This window comes from Bacillus rossius, chromosome 17 (genome assembly GCF_032445375.1).
Source record: "Bacillus rossius redtenbacheri isolate Brsri chromosome 17, Brsri_v3, whole genome shotgun sequence".
NCBI lineage: Eukaryota > Metazoa > Arthropoda > Insecta > Phasmatodea > Bacillidae > Bacillus > Bacillus rossius.
The window spans coordinates 40,139,473-40,161,480 of NC_086344.1; the positions used below are offsets into that span (position 1 = coordinate 40,139,473).

Genomic DNA, 22,008 nt, shown 5'->3' on the forward strand with positions numbered 1-22,008 from the left:
TCAATGTTGTATGACGTTATCACGTAAAATTATCGTCCGTAAACCGACTTTACAGACAACCACCTTTTTTTTTTAGATATCTGCGCAGTCGGTGCGGCTGTGTGTATGACTGCGGCGCAGACCAGAGGGAGAGCGATGGAGGCGGCTCTGCCCCCTGGGGGCCGTGGGGGCCGTGGGGGCCGTGAGGCGGCGGGGAGGCGGGGGGTGGGGCGGGCAAGCAGCAGGGCTCATCCCGGATTACTGCTGCTTATTAACGTCACTCAGCCGAGGGCGACAGCAGTTGACATCGCCCCAGCCACTTGCTGCCGCCCTCCCCCTCCACCCCCCTCCCACCCTGGGTGCGTCCAGCCATGTGTTACACTACATTACACTGTTAGATGCACTACTAAGTGAAATACAAACTGAACATCTAATCTGTGTAATAAAATACTGCAAAATATTTTAAGAAAGTTTTGACCAATAAGATAAATAACTGTCTTATTTATTAATTTCATTAATTATAGACACTTTTGTTGCATATAAATATCACATATTACATTTAGTTTAATTTTCCATATTTACCCTACAAATAATTTCACCCCCTCAAATATTTAGTCTGAAAATACTTACAAAATTGATTCTGAGGTAGGCCTAACGTTGTTGTGAAAAGCAATTTTTTTTTATTTATAAAGTAGCAAGATATTTTGTAGTTACTAAGTAATATGTAGGGTATTATTTTATTTTTCCTGCGTTAATTGCTGTCAGCTTGTTGCATTGCTGTTATATTTTATGTCAGCTAGAATGACGTAGAATACTGAAGTCTAACATTTTGAAAAATATAAGAAAAAAATAAATGAACGACATTTGCATGTACTTATAAAAATAAAAATATTATCGATCGAGCTAGTGAGACCGCTTGGGCACCAATCAATAGCTTGTACAGCAATCTATCGAATGGTGCCTCTACTATCTTGCTAGACAACTCGAAACTTGTTTTCCTATTTATATTTAAACGTTCAAATGCACTTAGTTAATTTTTCCTTATAATTTTCAAACTGTACAAAGAGTTAATTCTTAGGTAAACAATTTTTTTTATTTTCTTTTCAAAGTATTAATATCACCTCCAATAATGTTAAAAAATAATATTAGTATGCAAGGCCCCACACGACCACTGACGCCACGTGAACAACCTGTGGGGATTAGGGTGGCCAAACCACGCCTCCCCTGCCCCCGCGCCTTCCTTCCACGGCGCTGTCATCCATCCCTTAGCGGCCTGGGGGTTCCGCGGGCTTACAGAAGCCGCCGAGTGGAGTGGCGTGAATAAGCGCCTCTGTTCTGGATGCTTCGAGCGACGAGTCGGCCCGGGATGACGCGACTCGTCACAGCCACTCCAGTCGGTTCCTATAAGACGGCCACCGGGTATAAAAGCGGTGAAGCCGGCCTCCGCGGGAGTTGCAACAAGCGAGTGGAGTGAAGTGCTAGTTCGGTGAGCGGCACAGATACAGAGCGACGGGACCGTGAGAGTGCGACTGAGTGGCGCGAGACTGTGTGAGTGGCCAGGCGCGAGGTGAGGGGCGAACCACTGTCGAGCCCGGCTCCAGTGAGGAGTGGACACATACTTAGTGATTTGTGGACAGGCATCATGTGTGGTGACTTAAATAGTAATGTCAATAATAGTAGCAAATAAAACTGTATATAATTAATTGGGCTATTCTTACTAACCCTTTTCATCCACTCGTAACATTTGGTGTCATAAGTAGGATATTCCTAATGCAATGAATTACGAATAATTAATAGTGTATTTAATAAGTTTAAAAAGTAGTAGAATTTAGATTTTCGTGATTAAAATAAGTGTTAGGAAATGCATTTAGTTTTTAGTGTAGTAAAGTTAGTGTTAGTTTTGTGTAGAAGTTTCAGGTTAGCTCATAGGTAAAACTACAGTGCAGTGATAGGACAGTAGTGATAGTGGCAGATCAATAGTGCATGCGGACAAGGAGGATGACTGCCGACGAACTTGAGAACGTAATGGCTTGCTTGGCCGAACTGGAAAGTGGTCAAGAACTAACGAGTAACCGGGAGGAGATGGCAGGGTGAGACAAGCAACAGCCGCGAGGCAGCGAGGAATGGTGGGCGGTGTTGCAGCGCGCGGGTCGCGGCTCGGACCAATGAGAGGAGCTTCCGCCGACGGCCGGAAGAGCGTGGTGTCGGGTGTCGACGGAAGTGTCAGCGATCCCTCCCCACGGGCAGGGGGGGGGGGGGGGGGCTCAGCGGGGATCAGCAGCCGGGGGAGCTCGACAAGTGCACTCGCTGAACTGCACGGCACCTGCACACGTGCCATTCCTCCTACTACTACTACATTACCTTATTCTGGAGTGAGAATTTGTTTTTAAGCACAATATATAAAGAAAAAACACAAGAAATTTTGATTACTTATTCTTATTACCTTTAATAGTAGAAATTTAAAAAACTTGAACAAACCAAGTTCAAAAAAAATTTTAATTTTTAAGATAAAATTTTTTTTTATTATAAATTAATTTAAAGCTTTATGCTACCTAATTTTAAAAAATGTGTATTTAAGTTTTTTTTTATTTACATACATAATCTACATTCCATTTCCATTGATTTTGTGCATATGAAATTTCAAATTAAAGGAAAAAAATTGTAGTCTTTAGTTAAGCTGGGCCGATACACATTGCAAAATTAATTTTTTTTTATATAATTTCTTATGTTAACATTTAGATATTTAATTTTTAAATAAGCTTCTCCTGCGAGCAAGGAGTATTAAAGACAGGCATTAACTGGTAGATCAAGATGAAGCACTGTTCAAACAAAGTAGCTCAGTTACTGAAGGTCGCACGAAGAGAGACCCGGCAGCAAAGTGACCAGCAATCTTGCAACAACAAGTCGCCGGCTGAAATGCAGATCGTCCCACGGAGCCACAGCAGGCAGGCGGGCGGCTGGCGTGTCGTTAACTATTGACGGGGCTGCAGCCATTGTTCCCGCCGGCCGCCTCCCGCCGTGTTGGCTAAAGTGCCGCTGAATTATTCAAACCCCCCACCCCCCTCCACTGAACCCAGGGCCAGGCCACTGCAGCCAGATCAACACGGCGACACCGCCGTCAACAAGTGCGGCGCTGCTATCTGCAGTGTGGCGAGTCCCTGACCGCTCACCCCAGTCCCAGCTCAGTCATGTGCTCGCCTGCAGTAGTTTCGAAATTACAACTAAGAATTAACCTTAAATAAACACAAACAGTTCTGATATCTCACATAACTTGGTCTTCTCAGAGACCACGCCAGAACCGACGATCGAGTTGAGTGCTTCGTTGCAAAAGAGGAATATATAAGTTTGGACGAAATAATTTTTGTTATGCAGTAGTTCAAGAAGTTTTTGATTTTTGTGATTATGTACCAAGATCATTATTGTGTTCAAAGTAAGTGAACATAGTACCAGTACGATAAGTTTATCCCTGGAGAAATTAAAACCCGCGTTCTTCGTAAATTTAAGGTGAAAACTTTCAACAGTGTAGAAGTACTCACACGTCCAAAACTGCAGGTTTTGCACGACAAAATAAATATAAAACATATATCAGACTCGTCAAAAGTGCTTCCTAAGCCTGATATACGTCTTCCAAGTTGGAGTAGAACAACAATTATTTTGTAAACAATAGAGAGATCTTAAACAGATGGACCACTGAGCGTCTGTGTTATATCTAGTTGCACTACGTTCTATATCCACCACTAATTTGGTCAATGATGAAAAATTATTTTTTGAATAAATGGGGGGGGGGGGGGTAAGACTTCACAAAAAATGTATAAAATAAAAATTTTATCCTCAGTTATTTTTTATTGTTTTTTTTCATTTTACAACAGTGACGTGTTTTTCTTTAGTTGTAGATTATCATTCAATTAATCACACTGCAGATGCTCAGTGTTTCTCTATGTATTACAATATGGGGAGACGTATAGCAGCCTAGGGTGGTACACAAGCGGTATAGAGGCTGTCCACTGGTGTTGTCTCGGCGGAACACTCGGCCTTGAGGCTGCGCTTTGTGCAGGGACCGCGCCTCTCAGCCTCGAGTGTGCATGCGGGGAGTGTGGGAGCCGGGCCCCTCGCGCACTGCGCACTTGAGCACGCACGCTGTCCGAGAACGCACTTCCTCAGCGGCACGCCCGACGGCCACTTGTCTGCACGCCCAATCAGCCCAGCGTCTACTGGGACTCCCCGGCCTCTACTGGTACACCCCGGCGTCTACTGGGACTCCCCGGCGTCTACTGGGACTCCCCGGCGTCTACTGGGACTCCCCAGCCTCTACTGGTACACCCCAGCGTCTACCGGTACTCCCCGGCGTCTACTGGGACTCCCCGGCGTCTACTGGGACTCCCCAGCCTCTACTGGTACACCCCAGCGTCTACCGGGACTCCCCGGCGTCTACTGGGACTCCCCAGCCTCTACTGGTACACCCCAGCGTCTACCGGGACTCCTCGGCGTCTACTGGGACTCCCCGGCGTCTACTGGGACTCCCCAGCCTCTACTGGTACACCCCAGCGTCTACCGGGACTCCCCAGCCTCTACTGGTACACCCCAGCGTCTACTGGGACTCCCCGGCGTCTACTGGGACTCCCCGGCGTCTACTGGGACTCCCCAGCCTCTACTGGTACACCCCAGCGTCTACCGGGACTCCCCAGCCTCTACTGGTACACCCCAGCCTCTACTGGTACACCCCAGCCTCTACTGGTACACCCCAGCGTCTACCGGGACTCCCCGGCGTCTACTGGGACTCCCCGGCGTCTACTGGGACTCCCCAGCCTCTACTGGTACACCCCAGCGTCTACCGGTACTCCCCGGCGTCTACTGGGACTCCCCGGCGTCTACTGGGACTCCCCAGCCTCTACTGGTACACCCCAGCGTCTACCGGGACTCCCCAGCCTCTACTGGTACACCCCAGCGTCTACTGGGACTCCCCGGCGTCTACTGGGACTCCCCGGCGTCTACTGGGACTCCCCAGTCTCTACTGGTACACCCCAGCGTCTACCGGTACTCCCCGGCGTCTACTGGGACTCCCCGGCGTCTACTGGGACTCCCCAGCCTCTACTGGTACACCCCAGCGTCTACCGGGACTCCCCAGCCTCTACTGGTACACCCCAGCGTCTACCGGGACTCCCCGGCGTCTACTGAGACTCCCCGGCGTCTACTGGGACTCCCCAGCCTCTACTGGTACACCCCAGCGTCTACCGGTACTCCCCAGCCTCTACTGGTACACCCCAGCGTCTACCGGGACTCCCCGGCGTCTACTGGGACTCCCCGGCGTCTACTGGGACTCCCCGGCGTCTACTGGGACTCCCCGGCGTCTACTGGGACTCCCCGGCGTCTACTGGGACTCCCCAGCGCTGGCAGGCCTCTATACTGGCTGGCAGTTTGGTGGTAAACGATAATATGTCACCCCGGAAAACCAGCGGCCCCCAAAACCAATATGGACAGTAATGTTCAAGTGCCCAACCACCCGCATGTAACTTAAACCAACCTGCTTGCTTGATGCATGATTTTGCATCCCTAACGAAAGGGCCTATGGTTTTTCCGGTGTCTATGTACATTTAACCTGGGCCCATCTTATCTAGTTTTTAGTCTAGAGTTAAGAAGTGAGTGGAGTTTGTCATGGCGCCAATCGCTGCCATGGCTGGCCAATCCCCTCCTAGCACATGAATCATGCTACCCCTCCTGCATGGCTGAAACCCTGCATGATTAAAGCGCATAGGCTTCGGCCTGAGACGCACCGAGTCTTTCCTACCTAGACCCCTCCCAAACACAATTACTTTTAGAATTAGGTTGTAAAAAATATTCCCCATTCGTTAAGCCGTGGTCACAATGCCAAGACGGACACCACACGACAAATCCGGCACGACATAGTTAACAGTGTAGGGTTACGATACCATGACCACATTCACGAAGAACTCCTAGTATGGTTGTGTATAATGTGTATAATGCGCCAAAATACTGTAGGGCCTTACAAGATTCTTTTATTCCCTGTTGATAGCCCAAGTACATAACAATATAACTTTTATTCGTCTATTTCACAAAGTAAGGTTAAGTTTATTTTAGATAAGTTACAAGGAAGCAGGCTACAAATATGCTGATAAAGGAACAGAAAATAATTCAACTGTTAGCTATGCTTAAAAATAAAATAAAAATACATAATATACAGTACAAGTCCCTCTACGAATGTGAAAGTGCACCCAAACGTATAACGAAATTTTATTTTTCAACATAAACATTTACCAAGTAAGTAAACATTTGTGAAGTTCCGTAAGGTTTTCGTTTTGCTTTCAGGCGTGCGGCACGACACGACCAAGTTAGAAATGGAGTCTACTTGTTGCCGCTGGGGCACGTGTTTCGTCGTGTTGACGTCACGGCGACCTTGTCTCTCATTGGCTGTTGAGCGACACGTTGCTAGAGTCTCTGTCCTCTGTTATAAACACACTTCCCAGCTACGACTACTCCTGAGACTACTTCTAAACACTGAAGTTGAAACGGAAGGATCTGTATGGTTCATCAGAATCACCTACCGAAAATTTCGAAAATGTTAATTGACAAGAATGCTGTATAATTTATGTTATCTCTCTTTCTCCCTCGATTAAATCTTAACGCGTGTTTCGGGTTTGTGTTTTAATTGTAAGATAATGCACTCTGTGTGGTGATGTGCTTACCGGACTGTCCTCGAGTCACGTGGTACCGGCCCGCACCAACCACGTGGCAGAGAGCCATGAAGCACTGTGCTTGTGCCAAGCTCGCAGCCATGGCCCGTAGCCAGGCGACTATCCCAGCATTCTGCCGGCTTCATGCCTTGTGCTATACGGCGCGGTAAAGTATGACCAAGCAAATCACTTGATATTGAATATTACAATCCATGAACGATTGTTAAAGTGAAATGAAACACCAGAGTGCCGAGTGGAACATACCTGTCGTCCCTGACGACTGAAGTAGCAGCGAGGGAGCTGGGTGCCGTCTGCTCGCAACCACACAGCCTCGTCACTGCTTTCAACCACACAGCCTCGTCACTGCTTTCAACCACACAGCCTCATCACTGCTTTCAACCACACAGCCTCATCACTGCTTTCAACCACGCAGCCTCGCCACTAGTTTCAACCACACTTGCGCCCTCACAGACTGTACGAGGCAGCGACTAGCACGCACTTACCTCGCAACCCGACAGCTCGCACTACTTTCTGGAGGAGCATTTTACCCTACATCACACAGAGAAAATGTACTGCGGTGAAAACTTACATACACTAACAGTTTTACCTGTTATTGATACAACTTTTATATTTTCAGCTATAATTTCCTTCATGTGACAAATATTAGGTTGATACTAATCTTATGCACACACTGTTTCATTAAATGTAATGTACAGCATATGTTTGTCCAACAAGGTATGTTAAAGTACGTGTGCCAGAACGGCAGCTGGGAGCCTGTGCGCCTCGTGCAGGTAAGGGAACGACACGCAGCAGTGGCGGGCTGGGTAGACACGCGCTAAGGTCTCACCTGGCCGGAGGCTAGGACACCTGTTCCTGGGCCAGACCAGCTGTTGCCCGCCCCAAGCACCCTTACTCAAGTATACTAGCTGTCCGAGCTCTGTCTACTCTGGCATTCACTGACACTAGCATCTTTGCCTGCCATTTGTTTCTACGTGATTTGCTTACTTTTGTACATACAGCCCACTGAACAGAATTATGGGATTTTTTTTAACTTTGTCGAATTAACAATGGGGGATATGTGCTATAGTGAAGTGGTTATTTGAAGCTGAGATATAGTAGTTATTTAATATTTGACATGTTCTGTGTGATGCCATAATTACTGGAACAACAAGTCTCGCTCCGTCGGCAAGACACCTGACGAGCGGAACACACGGCGAGGCGTGTTCCTAAACTGTGCCCGCAGCCCAGCTGAGGGTAGCAGTGATGGCTGCCTTCTTCCCTTATCTGCAGCTGTCTGCGCTCCTGTGCCGTGCGTGGCAGTCTCTTCTGTCTGTGACTGTCTGATTGAGAGCGACCAACCCGCAATGTCACAGACACCACCCTTTCATTCTTTCGTGACATTTTTTTAATGTTTAGTTTTTAATTAAATGACACTTTTACCTCGTGACTTTTTTCGGGTCTGATTCCCGTGCAACAAGTTGTGTCTGAAACTGGCCGAGGCGATTACCCAAACTTATAGCTGATGAGCCATGCGCACACACGTCTAACTTGCGTGCTTGCACAGAGCCGGTGTGTGTGACTACAGAGGTGTTCGTCTTGTCACACTGTCAGGTACACATCGAAGTGCCGGGATATCCGTGTGTGCTAGTGTGACACAAGGTCGACAGTTGCTGGCACATGGCACATACACGCAACCTAACGGCGACTGGAAGCGGCACCAGGCGCCGGAGTGTGACGGACCGGGGGAAGCTAGCTCGGCTGGAGCCAGGCCGACCCCGTGGGGACAGCTGGCTGTCCCTCCCACCTGGCCACGTGGCAGACAGCTGGCCAATCAGAGGCGGTCTCGCCCTGGCGTCGCTCAGTGGCGTAGCCAGGGGGGGGGGGGTGTTTTAGGGGTTCAACCCCCCCCCCCCCCGCACCAAATCTTTAATTAATTTCTTATTCATCACTCAAACAAATTTCATATTAAAATTCATAAAATTTTTACCATTACAATATTTAAATTTAAGAACCGAAAACTTCTATAATAGCACTATTTTGCACCTTAAAATCCAAATTTTCCCGGGGGAGGATCCCCGGGCCCCCCCACTTTAATACGGGGGGGGGGGCATGCTTTTTAACACCCCCCCCATACATAAATCCTGGCTACGCCACTGCTGTCGCTACACCCGGACATACGCAGGCTGCTTGTGGATAAGCAAGGCCTCACGGCTTGTGTTATATAGTTCCCAACTGTAAAATATCCGTCCTCGTCTTAAATGCCACGTAGTCGGATAGTATCATGATTAATTAATATATATTTATTTTTTTCTCTACTATATGATTAATAACTAAATGTTATTTTATACCTTTTTTCTTGTAAATATAGGAACAATTTTAATTTCTTATGAGTTGTTACACCTGGAAAACTAATTACAGGTTAAACACATGAAAAATTAGATGGATAAAAATACGCTCGCCATAACAGAGACGATTAAAAAAGTAAATTATAGCGGACTTTTGTTTAGAAACCCGTGAGAGAAAAACTTATTATTTTTATTTTAACTTTCATTGTAAAACAATGGAATTCAAGTATTATTTTTTAAAAAATAATAATTCACGAAATGTCTACGATGTTTGATAAAATATGTATATTTTGTTTTTTATTTAAAGCTTGTTTATAGTTATTTACAACAAACATATTATATAAGAAAGATTTGTTCGCCAAATAAATTGAAAGGGCCACTGACGATGATTGAAAACAGTGATGAAGTATTCTTGTTGAAAACTTACATCAAATAATGAAGGGAGATTCAGGCAGTCACATTCGGAACTGACTGTGTATAGACTGTTACTTGAAAGGCATTGTGTAGTAGAGCCAGCAATATAACGGTAAGCAATCAGCCAATCAGGTTCCAGAGACGCACTTGACAGGTGGTTCACTTGTAGAGTGAACTCCGGAAGAATGCTGACGGAGTTGCGCAGTTACTATTTGCGGCCAGACACTTTGCTCCACCAATCAGGTTCAAGGTTAATACAATAAAAACAGAAAATACATCTTTGTTTACATTAGAAGACAGATTCATTCAGAGAACAATACAATTTTACAAAAATCTATAACAGAGTGACAAAATAATTCACCTATCAAATGCAAAAATAAAGTAAAGATTCGTCTGTTCTGGCACCACTTTAAAAAATGCACGCAGGACCTCTACGCGCGCTGGAAGTGAAGCTTCACGCTTCAGTAATCCAACTGAGCGATAAACCTGATCAATAAAGTATACACTACACTGAATACCATGTTGTCTACTCAATGAGCAGCTGGGAGACAGCCTGAGGGTTTCAGCAGCTGGGAGACAGCCTGAGTGTTTCAGCAGCTGGGAGACAACCTGAGTGTTTCAGCAGCTGGGAGACAACCTGAGTGTTTCAGCAGCTGGGAGACAGCCTGAGTGTTTCAGCAGCTGGGAGACAACCTGAGTGTTTCAGCAGCTGGGAGACAACCTGAGTGTTTCAGCAGCTGGGAGACAACCTGAGTGTTTCAGCAGCTGGGAGACAACCTGAGTGTTTCAGCAGCTGGGAGACAGCCTGAGTGTTTCAGCAGCTGGGAGACAGCCTGAGTGTTTCAGCAGCTGGGAGACAGCCTGAGTGTTTCAGCAGCTGGGAGACAGCCTGAGTGTTTCAGCAGCTGGGAGACAACCTGAGTGTTTCAGCAGCTGGGAGACAGCCTGAGTGTTTCAGCAGCTGGGAGACAACCTGAGTGTTTCAGCAGCTGGGAGACAACCTGAGTGTTTCAGCAGCTGGGAGACAACCTGAGTGTTTCAGCAGCTGGGAGACAGCCTGAGTGTTTCAGCAGCTGGGAGACAACCTGAGTGTTTCAGCAGCGCAACGAAGATTTCAGCGCTGTAGCGTAGCTTCACTAAGGCTTGTCCGAGAGCGAAGAGTGGGGTAAATATATATATTCCCCCCTCTCCTCTCCATGATCGAGCGCCCCACTCCTCAGCGTGTCGCTGTGATGAGTTGCCCTACCGGCCGTACAGCAACTCCACATCAACAGGCAGCATCACAAGAAGTAGGCGTGTGTTGCTGCAGCCTGTACACGGACGTGGTGCAGGAGGAGCCAAGCCGGGGAGAGGCTGATTGAATACCCCGCGTGGCGGAGCGCCAGCAGGGACAGATCACGTGACCTCTAGGGGCGGGGCTGCCTGTCACCGGTCACTCCTTCTTCCAGTCACCCTTGCGCCGCGACGTCTGTGCTGTTTGTAGCGCGTCGCTGTTTTGTCCAGATTACCTGTTCAGTGTCATCGTCGCTGTGTTTACCAAAGTGTTGTTTCATGTGACCACTGTTCTTGTCACAGCTGTCAACCCGCGGTGTTCGTTTTTGGCTGTGATATTGTTCTAATTCTCTGTGACGTCCGTACATTTGGCATTCAACATCGGCTGATTCGGGATATTTTTTTTCTCTGTGTGTTTGTGCGTTCACGTGTCTGTGTCCGTTGTCCGACACAGTCATTTAAACACTAGTGACAGTCTCAGCGACTCGGTCTGTGCGTTTGTTTGTCATCTGCTGAGCGCTTAAACAAAGAAGGAAAAACATTTTCAAACAATTGTTAAGAAAATTAAGTAAAGTCTGTGAGGTAAAAAAACAATGCACTACTTGCTGAGGTACTCAGTTTTGAAGAACAGGCTCGCTGTCTAGGCACTGTGATGACAGATATATTTATATTTGGTACATTATATATTTATTTAATTATAGTTTTATACGTCCTTTTTATTCAATAACACAGATTTTTCAGCAGTTATAAAATTAATTTAAATTTATGTAAATATATAATAATAAATGACAGTACTAATTTCTTTAGGTAAGTTAGGTGTAATAGGAATTTTGTAATAAAGATACAATACAAGGCGTGTTTTCTATTCTATTTATTATGAAAATATAATAAAAATTACTATAATATGTAGCAAATACAATTTGTTACGGTACAACTTTCTTCGTTCATGTGGTCGGATAAGCAATGTAGCTTTTACATAACTGCTCAGTTCGTAATGCTCTGTTAAAATAAAGAGCTGAATGAAAGCTTAAAAGTAAATATATTTTCGTAAAATGTTTATGACAAATGAAGTCTGAAAATAAATTTATTTCACAAGTAGACAAGAACCTTTACAACAGAAAATCATATCAGACACCGGGAGTTTAAAACTCAAAATGTAACAACAAACTGATTTAATTTCTGAGGCATTGTGCAATACTAATGTTACTTTTTGTTGCTCAACTAAATCGTTATATTTAATTTATAATTTGCTTACAATTTTTTCTAAATAATCTAATTTTTTATGGCTATTGGTAACTATAAATCAACATAAAAAATGCTAATACTTATTTTCAACTATCTCATCTCGGCAGTATATACCTGCATTATTTTACTTAGCAACTTCTCTAGCATAGCTCGGGACTGACCAAGGCTCTATTACAACGATTCTCTAATTATTATAAGTTACATTCCAAACAGTACATAGACGTCACTTGTGCAAGTTATAACTTCCTATGCGGTGCGTCTGAGAAAAAAATAAGCTACTAGTAATACTGCGTCAAAATTACAATAAATAGTTTGAGTAATTTACACAGAAAACTAAAACAAAATCATATCTAACATAATGAAAGTTCACACGTAAATGCCAAATCTAATACTGTATGTTACCGTTATTTTTTTTTCAAACATTTGACTGTTCATGATTACATCATAATCACTATGTTTGAGGAAAATGTATTTGATATCTACGTGATTCACAGTCTATAAGTTACAGTATGTTACACTTTGCATATTTTTTAAGTTACATGTCTATCAACTATTCACTTACATGGTACGATATTTAACCTACATATTGCTCTATAATTATTACTTTTAGGGCCAGAGTTCAAGGTCGAGTCTCACCGAATATTTAACATGTGTGGCATAGCACAGGCAGTTTTGACAGTACAATGCACATTGCACATGCACACGAAGCGATAATAGTGGTGCTGGGTTGGTAACACTGATGTGGTGTGGATTTGGCAGACTGTTTTTCTCTGTTCATGAGTGAAGTTGTGGTATATTGCTTTTATACTTATTGCAAATAATTATATGAAAATTATGGTGTTTTATTTAATATTTGAGTCTCCTAAACAAATTATATTTTCATTTTAAAAAATATTTATTTTCTTATGAAAAATCATATATTGATAAAGGTACGTAGTTTTCAATTCTTAATCATAAAGCACTGGTTTAAAAATAGACTAATGTGACTTTAAAAAAACTGTATTAATATCGTGTTTATAACGCCTTTTTAAAACTAAGAGCTATGTTTACTATCGAATTGCAAGTTTAAAACAATAAATTTGACATCAACGCTTGTGGCGACATTGCTATGAACAAAGCTTGGAAACTGGGCTTAACGTGCTGAGCACAGAAGAACTTCTGCAGCGTATTCTCGACACTGCAATACGTCCCGCGGTGTTCAGGGAGTAACGTGTTGTTAACTTTCTGGCTGCTTCGACACGCAGTCGTTTAAACCAGGTTTGTGTGAGATTCGAGCTGAATTACGGCTTTAATAGTCTAGCAATGCATTTAATGATTTTGGTTGACGTGAATAATTATTTTTACTATAATGCACGGTTTTGAAATTAGAAATATTATTTTAAAAGTAAAAAGTATATATATATTAAATTTGTAAACAAAACAACAGTATCCTGAAACAATGTCCAGAAGCAATGTGTTTGAAAGACACCACGCGGTGTTCGCGTTTGAACCGGCAGAGCGACATGAGTCTCCTGCCAAGTATCTAGTTATGCCACCACATCGATGATCCGAAACGTCACAGCCTGTTTTTGTCTGTGCTAACAGCAAAGTTTCGTACTGAGTTCTGTTTTCTGTATTTATTTCCCTCTTATTCGTTGTTCAATTTGTTTCGATGTCTACCGACTGTTTCAGTCTGTTGAATTCTCCTGCGTGTTTCTATTTATATTTTCGACACAGCCAAATGGTTTTTCACACGTTTATTAGACAGTTTTTTTTGTCTGTGAAAGGAATGCAGCAGGAATTTCGTTTGCTATCGCGTGCGCCCTGAGACTAAGAATGCAGTTTCTAAAGAGGTGAGACTCGCCCTTGTTCGGTGTCGAAGTGAACAACTTCAACACGCGCTCCTTGTTGAGGCCCTTCTACTCGTTATTGCTTGCGAATACCCGGCATTTTCCTGGAATCGTTGCTCGCTTCGTTGGACTGCTCAGCTCGGCGCTTCCCGAGTGGAAGAAGACGATTACTCAAACAAAGAGAGATCAAACATTTTATACAGCGACAAACACCACAGCAACTTTCACGTACAACTTTTAAAAAATACACTTAGTAATAATGCTTTCTACAAACACCAGGGTCTATACAAAATATAAAAGTCATTTGGTTTATTGCTCTAGGTAATAACAACTGTCAAACGTTTTTTGGCCATCAACACATTTACAGAATATAACCCTCTCGTAAATTATTATTTGAATATTTACCACAGTTTGCTAATGTAAAATACTGTTTCGTTGCCTCGCTTATTTTTATTAAAGTTTGCTGAACACAAAATAAAGTTGTTGAAATGCATCTTCCTTTATTCGGTATCGTTCTTCTTTTATTTTCTCGCTGGAAGTCATCGATCCAGTAATTACTGCCAGTTGAATGTTTCAACACAGGTTATACAAACTGATGACTAGCGTGAGGACTCTAGACTCTACAATAGTGTATGGTGACTAGTTCTGGCGTGCTAGCTACTAGTTGGTATGATCAGGCCTCGTGGCAGCCTACTCTCGGGGTCTAACTATGGATATTCACCTTTAACATCGTCATTTAAATAAACACTCTGGAGGCAATTTATAAAATAATAAAGAAGTGTTTTCTTTAACGAAACATAAATCACACATAATTTTTTGAAAATGTTAGCTTAAAATTTTCAAACCGGTTTTCTCGAAAACAATAAGGCTTCATTAGTTTTAAATTGTTTTATTTTATTGCTAGGAGTATTTATTAGATTTGAATTGCAAATTTTAAAAAAATAACTAGATGAACGGCAGCTGACGAATAGGCATTATGGTATATTTTATTTATTTTATCTCATTTTGCCTGCTTCGCGAGGTCTGAACACCGACTATGAAGCAGACAACTCTGGCACTAATAGGTCGGGAAGCACACTGCTGTACAGAACCGCCGGTCGAGGCTTCTTCAGGTCAAGCTGAGTGCTGGCAAGACGTGCAGGCCTGACCATACTGACACTACTGACACTACTGACACTACTGACAGCCAAGCAGCTCGCCATGACGAGTCTACTCGCCTGTCGCCGTGCCCCTGTGCGACTAAGCACTACTGTCACTAAACGTGTGGAATCATTCAACAAGAGTTTGCATTCACACATACAGATTCTGCGTTTATATCGCTGCTCAGCTGGACACACGAATATTTTAAACATCATTTGTAACATAAATTAAATGGGGCTTACTCTTTGTAATTTCCAACCATCATTTGTTGTAATGAACAATTTGTGCACTGTTTAAATTGTTCGTATTCAATTTACGAATACCACTCGTTTCAAATGATCAAGTGATCCTCGTGAATTCGCGGGTTGGACTACTGAGTTGGCTCACTAGACCATCAACTCTCAATAATGATACGTAGCTCTAAAAAAAAACCTTATAAAAACTGTTGACAATGGCAAACACAACTCGGAGACCTAATTAAATTTAATTCTTCGTTGAATTTCCAACAGTGCACAAGTGTTTCACTTTACAAAAATATACATATTTATCACTAAACACAGACTTATATTTCATAAAAAGTTGAATTATTTAATAATTACATTTTGGTACCGATTGCTCGTAACATAGTTTCTCAAGTTTGTGACATGTAGCATCAGGAAACGAAAGTTAGTTAGCATTTTTCAGCAACATTGTAAATACAATCATTAAATAATGAAGTTAACCTCAAAATGCAAAACAGTTTATCATTAAATGTTACATAATAAAAATTAAGTAAGCCCCATGTAACAGAACTAATAACACTATTAATGTTATTGCTGGAAATTTATTGCTAAGTTAGACAGCATACGGTATTGCTTTCCTTGATATTATCACACAGAGTTAACACTTAATTTAAAACGTCATTCAATCGGAAACTCTTTAAACCCTTGTTGAATTTTGAAAAAAGTTAAATGTTTATTTAATAGAAAAGTGCAGGTTATCTAGTTCTATCTGGAAACCATTATGTATTCATAATATGGACAGTCTCTCGTCATATTGTATTCATGATATATAAATACTCAATATACTCTATTGCTTCATTTGAGCCTAGATCACTTACATTCCTACGCTAGTAAGTCTAATGCAGTTATGTACAACGTTGTTCTATTTATTACAAAAGCTTAAAATTACTGCATTGACTATGGCAACTGTCGAAAATCATAATTTTGTATCCCTTGCATAAGCAATTGAGTAAAATTCATGCAATAATGACTTTACTTTGACTAGAATAAACACTCGAGAAATGATCCTCAATGATACACTCACAAAAACATCAAACGATGTAAATACAAATAAATATTTTGTGAATCCTAACTAATTAATAAATAACACTACTGCTAGAGACTACTAACGACGCTACTTCAGTACACTTGCAAGACTCACTTGCACGAGTTTAAATAAATGCCACATACTCTCAGTTTTAATTAAACCAGATACACCTCGGTGTTTTTTAGGATACTTCTAAACTATTTTTATAAATGTTGTTTGTAGTCAGCAAGTTTTTAGCGCCAACTGTACATATTTTATGTTCACCCATGTTTAACTGCTTGGGCGTAATTAAAACAGCTGAATTTAAGATACACAGATTTATTAGATATAAATTATTTACACGAAATGCATTATTTTGTTCGAAATCGATCAGGAACCTACCCATAGAACTCTAGTGGATACTTCTGGAGATAAGCTTTGACGTCATGTGTTCGCCCACAATGCCTGTTGCAGCTATGGAGAAATCTACCATGTTCCGGAAACCGTATAGGCGCAATTTATTTTATGAACTTATTTTAGTTATTTATAATTGAATACGACGAATGACAATCCGAATATGTGTAGCTACTATAAAAGAGAAAAAAAATTCATGGTTAACATGAAACTACTAATGGTCAAAATGTTGCAAATATTTACTATCCGTATCAAATATCTCCAGGAAAGATACCACGAATAACATTTAATAAATGTCGCTGGACTTAAAATGTAAAATACCAAAGGCTAAGTAGAGTATGAGTGTTTAGTCATGCAGCTAATGCACTCGTCTTTAATTTCTTTTCAGCTAAAAATTGTAACACGAACTGATAACAATGTTATCACATGAACCATCAATCCTTGCATCGAGTAAAATAATAGCTTCAAATAGTAAATGAAGTGTTTTCCCTTAGAGATTATAACCGGTAATGTCATGGCGGACAAGATTAGCTCGACAGTCCAGCAGCGAGCAGCACGAGGCGACTGCCTGAACTGCCTGAACTGCCTGAACTGCCTGAACTGCCTGACAACTGGGAGTATGTGACAATGGAATGTGTAAGTACGCACCGCAAGAGCGCGGCACCTCGTAACGACAACACAGGCAAACAAACAGTACTCTACTTGTCACTAGTCACTACGTGTACACAACTAGGAGTGCAAGCTTGTTCAGTCTGAACCACACACACGCTCCCACGCACTGTCATGCTCCTAGAAAACAACCACGCTTCTCGCTTATCGCTCGCAGCTTTACGCTCGGCATGCGATACGACTCTTAACGCACTACAAATGGTCGGAATGTTTTAATTTCTCCTAAAAAATATACATGCATTCTAGAATATATTTCTATAAGTCTTCTATAACTTTTTTTTGTAATATTTATCACGCAATTTAATTTTATGTGCAACTGCTAGTGCTCTGTACAAAGTGCAGTCGATACAAACTTGTTGGCTAAATGTTAACCAGTTTCTCTGCTCGCCTACAGCTTACCTTCAATGACTAGACAATCTCACTACGTGTGTAAACAACAGCCGTACGGCAGCTAGACTAGACTAGGAAAATTGAAGTTTTTCGTTGTTTATGAAACGCTTCGTTCTTTCACCGAACTTTCGTTGAACGCTGAAATCATACTGCCTTGAACAAGATAAAAAAGCGTGCTTTATTCAAGTGCTTTATGCCACTCTTTCTATTGTTTGCTGCCTATCGTTGAATATATGTCTTAGCTAAGCAGTGCGACTATAATTGCCTATCGTACCTAGGATTCATTTAGAAACGTAAACAACTAAACTGCAGTGATAAAATCTACAATCTATTCTCTTTGGTTGTAAAATCTTCTCATGGGCAATGAGAAATATCGTTACAAAATATATGCAACAATTTATTATAAAACTCCTCCATACGCGACGTTACATATAAATCCTTTTTTTTATTTATATAAGTACTTATTCAGGAAATAATTTCAACCGACATGTATGTTTGTGTTTGCGCTTTTTCAGAAATTTGACATAGGAAATCCTTACTTTCGAACAGAAGTAGACATGTGCAAGCATTATTTGAAAGCAATGTCATGAACACAATAGGTTTTTGGCCTTTACAAACACAAGTAGCTGTGAGTAAAAATAGTAACTAGAGAGTTGCGTAGCAATCAGAGATCTATTGTCAGAATGCAGCAGTTAAGGAATGGCTCTCGCAAGTATAGCCGGTGCTCTGATTCCAACGAGACAGCCTCTCTGCCATTGAAATTTAAAACTATGTAATTTGTATTATGTCTTCGCTGGTATTCTCTCTACGTAATATTTTTACTCTTTGCCACCAATTCCAAAGATCAGGTCTGGAGTTTGGAATAGTAATAAATTAACGATATCCTTTTATATTTAGGAACAACAATAGAGAAAACTTAATAAATTTTGCTCGCAACACTGGACTGTACAGAAAATTCCATTGCAGTATATTATCATACAACTTAGCTTAATTTTGCTACTAATATGCAAACACTTAATCTGAATTCGGTCTTTAAAAATTTTGTGTTAAAAAAAAACTGTTGATAACTGATAACGAAATTTCTGTTTTAATAATAAACAGTCCTTACAAATTTATTTTCCTGGCACAAAATAATTGGCCGTGCAACTGTTTATCGTTTGCTATTCGTACTATTTATAGATTATTATTCTGAAAACTAATCATTTACTGTTTAAATGATAAAGCAGACGTTATCCATAAACAAACTGGAATGAAGAACAACACCTGGGAGAGTCCAGACCTGACCTTCTGGGATGATGTCGACACTGCTGTAACTCTGAGAATAATATGTTTACATCTAAGTCATAACATGCAATTCCCGTGAACCTTGTTGGCAACACATAATTTTGTAGAGTTAAATAAAATAAATTAATTATTTTAATGAAAGGCCACGAGGGTAACATTTTGAAGAAATTACTTTCCATAGAGGCCCAATCTCGTTGACTTTGTAACAGTAGTAATGAAGTAATTAAATGAATCAAGCAAAGACGAAGGGACGCACCACATCAATTGAGACACAGGTTTAGGCAAGGTTGTTGCAGATGAGTAGAGGAAAGTTGTAAAGTACGTAGGACCTATGAAACTAAAAAGTTAGGTTGAAGAGGAAACGAGCGCCAACAGGGATCACCATTGCTCAAGCTGATGGAACTTGCCACGATGCTCCGGTGCTTCCCGCAGATGACGCAGATGGGCATCTGCGCAGCTGCATCCGGCCGCGTGGCTCTCGGCCTAGTCACTGGAGCAGTGTAACCGAGCCCTCCCCGCACGCATGGCCACTTACACAGCTTTCAGGTTCTAGGATTCTGAATTCCTTAGGAACATGATAAACAAAGTGAAGAAAAAATATATATTATTGTAATGAGTTACAGCACGCCTGCAAGGCGGTAGCGCAGGAGCTTGAGTCTCCTGTGGAATGGAATGTGGCCGAGAGTGTGAGGGTGGGCGGCTACCAGCAGGGCCCAGCAGGGCCTAGCAGGGCCCAGCAGGGCCCAGCAGCGCGGCGGACCCCGGCTCCTCGCCCTCCTTGAAGCAGGCCGACTCCAGGTGCTTGTTGAGGTAGGACTTGAGCGCGAACGCCTTGTGGCAGCGCGAGCACGCGTAGTTCTTGTCCACGGAGTGCGTCTGCATGTGCGCGCGCAGGTTGGAGCGGTCGGCGAAGGCCTTGCCGCAGTGCGCGCAGCCGAAGGGCTTCTCGCCCGTGTGCGAGCGCAGGTGACCTTGAAGCAGCCAGGGCCGCGAGAACAGCTTGCCGCACACGCCGCAAGCATGGCTCAGCTTGTGCGTGAGCAGGTGCATGGCGAGCGCCGGCATGCTGACGTAGGCCTTGCCGCACGTGACGCAGCGCTTGGCGGACTGCGAGTCGAGCGAGCGGTGCGTCTGCTTGTGGCGCGACAGGTTGGACGACGTGGCGTACTTCTTGCCACACTCGCCGCAAGAGTGCCTCTGGCGCGGCTCCTGCGCGCGCTTGGAGCGGCCGTCGCTCACGAAGAAGGCCTCGTAGGTGTAGGACACGGTGCGCGCGGGCGGCGCGGCGCTAAGGTCGAGGATCGCGTGCGCCACCGCCAGGTCGTCCGGCGCCGGGGGCGGCGGGGGCGGCGGGGGCGGCGGGTCCAGCGAGTAGGGCCGGTAGATCTCCTTCTTCTTGGGCGGCAGCGGTAAGGCGGGGGGCGGCTCGCTCCACGGGCTCAGGGTCACGTAGGAAGGGGGCGGCGGGGGCGGCGGCGGCGGCGGCGGGCTGTAGTAGGCCGCCAGCTGTCCATGGTGGCGCTCGAGGTCTGGCTGCGGGAGGTAGGCGGTGAAGGCGTCCTGCACATAGCCTGCAACACACAGCCCGCGGTCACTGGCACGTCGCCCTGGCACGTGGCACATCCTGCGACTTGACAGGACAAGAGACTTGGCTATGGACTCTTTGGTCTCTTACTGAACCCATTCTTCCTGTAGTAATGTAACTACACTGGTAACCAATATTCGGGGATCAGACCACATTTTGAAGATATCCTACACACACAGACGAGGTGCAGCATGGGCTACAGTCACGTCAATGCACAGTCGTCGGAACAGGGGCGGAGTACACGCCACTGCAATACAGCAACATGACTCAGGAGTCATCTCCAGCCATGGCCATAGATCCATGGGCAGAGGGACCCCCCTCCCCTACCCTCTTTCTCAGGGAATTAAGAACCCCTCACTGAGGGTCCGTGGCCAGCTTCGCTATGGCCAAAAGACTTAAGAGACGTTGACGGCAGCTCCCCTATGAAATGTGTTTTAATTGGTTAAATTTGTTAATTATGTTTAATGTCTAGTTCTAAATTTTAAGTAATTTGTAGTTTATTTTAGTAAATTATTTTTATTTAGTTTTTAGTTCAACGTTTGTTTGGCAAGTAAACGACGATTAAAACAACTGTCCAGTTATTTCTAGGTAAATTTGCAGCCTGGTTTTTATTAAGTAGCTTGGCTTCTGGGTTTTAGCCGTGTCCTTGGCGAATAATTCACCGAAGTTTCGGTCAATATTGCAGTCGCCATCATCAGAGAGCAGTAACTGCTCCCTGATGATGGCGACTGCAATTTAAACCCAAAACGTCAGTGAATTATTGGCCAAGGACACGGCTACAACCCAGAAGCCAAGCTACTTCAGACAGTGGCCGTGAAAGCCTACGAACATTGTTGGTTTTTATTAAGTTTTTAATGCATCTTTAGTTTAAATTGTTTTAAGATGTCTCGTTAATTTTAGTGTAACATATATTATTTGACGTGGACAAGTATGAAGTATAAAATACGCAGCACGGGTGGTAGGATCCAGTGGCAGAGTGTTGAGGTGGTTCTGGCAGATCTCAGATCCAGAAGGGAACCTCTCTGCTAATCTCCTCTCTCCCCCCCCCCCCCCCACCCCCCAAGGCGAGCAGGGAGGCTGCCGCAGCCGGGCTAATTCTCTCCCGAGACGTTCACTCCACTTGGCGCGGCGTCTGAACGGAGGCCAGGCGCAGCCAACCTCACAGCAGTGATGTACCACTGCGGCCACGCCCCCGAGGACATGACTGGCTCCTGACAGCTCCCTGCGTGAGTGAGCTCACAGTCACACGCTGAACTCCCGTGCTCAGCTTCAGTGAGGCAAGTGGTGGATCATGTGTGGACATGTGCAGAGTACTATTGGTAGCTTTAGGACATTTTATCAAATATTATCACCCAAAACTTTTTTTACTGGCGTTATAATTTATAGTATTAGGAAAAAAATTAATTTAATTTCTATGATGCTAGTCTGTAATGATGTCTATCTACGTATTTATTAATTTTTATATT

General features: G+C 43.5%; 1 protein-coding gene across 1 annotated transcript; it reads right to left on the reverse strand.

The window, feature by feature from the left end:
• Positions 1-13,394: 13,394 nt before the first annotated feature.
• Positions 13,395-21,744, reverse strand: LOC134540668 (transcriptional repressor scratch 2-like). Its single transcript, XM_063383540.1, has 3 exons — positions 21,663-21,744; positions 19,724-20,528; positions 13,395-14,982 (listed from the first exon to the last, which is right to left on the reverse strand). Exons 1-3 carry the CDS (start codon positions 21,742-21,744, stop codon positions 14,808-14,810), a joined length of 1,062 nt encoding a protein of 353 aa, XP_063239610.1. The 3' UTR covers positions 13,395-14,807.
• Positions 21,745-22,008: the final 264 nt, after the last annotated feature.

Bases quoted from the DNA above. Each gene is read 5' to 3' on its own strand.
- LOC134540668 (XM_063383540.1), bottom strand. From the start codon at position 21,744: ATGTCCTCGGGGGCGTGGCCGCAGTGGTACATCACTGCTGTGAGGTTG. The intron at 20,529-21,662 runs GTGGAGTGAACG...TGTGTGTTGCAG, and splicing joins CCGTTCAGACGCCGCGCCAA to GCTATGTGCAGGACGCCTTC. The intron at 14,983-19,723 runs GCCGGGGTCCGC...ACAGGCGAGTAG, and splicing joins TGCTTCAAGGAGGGCGAGGA to ACTCGTCATGGCGAGCTGCT.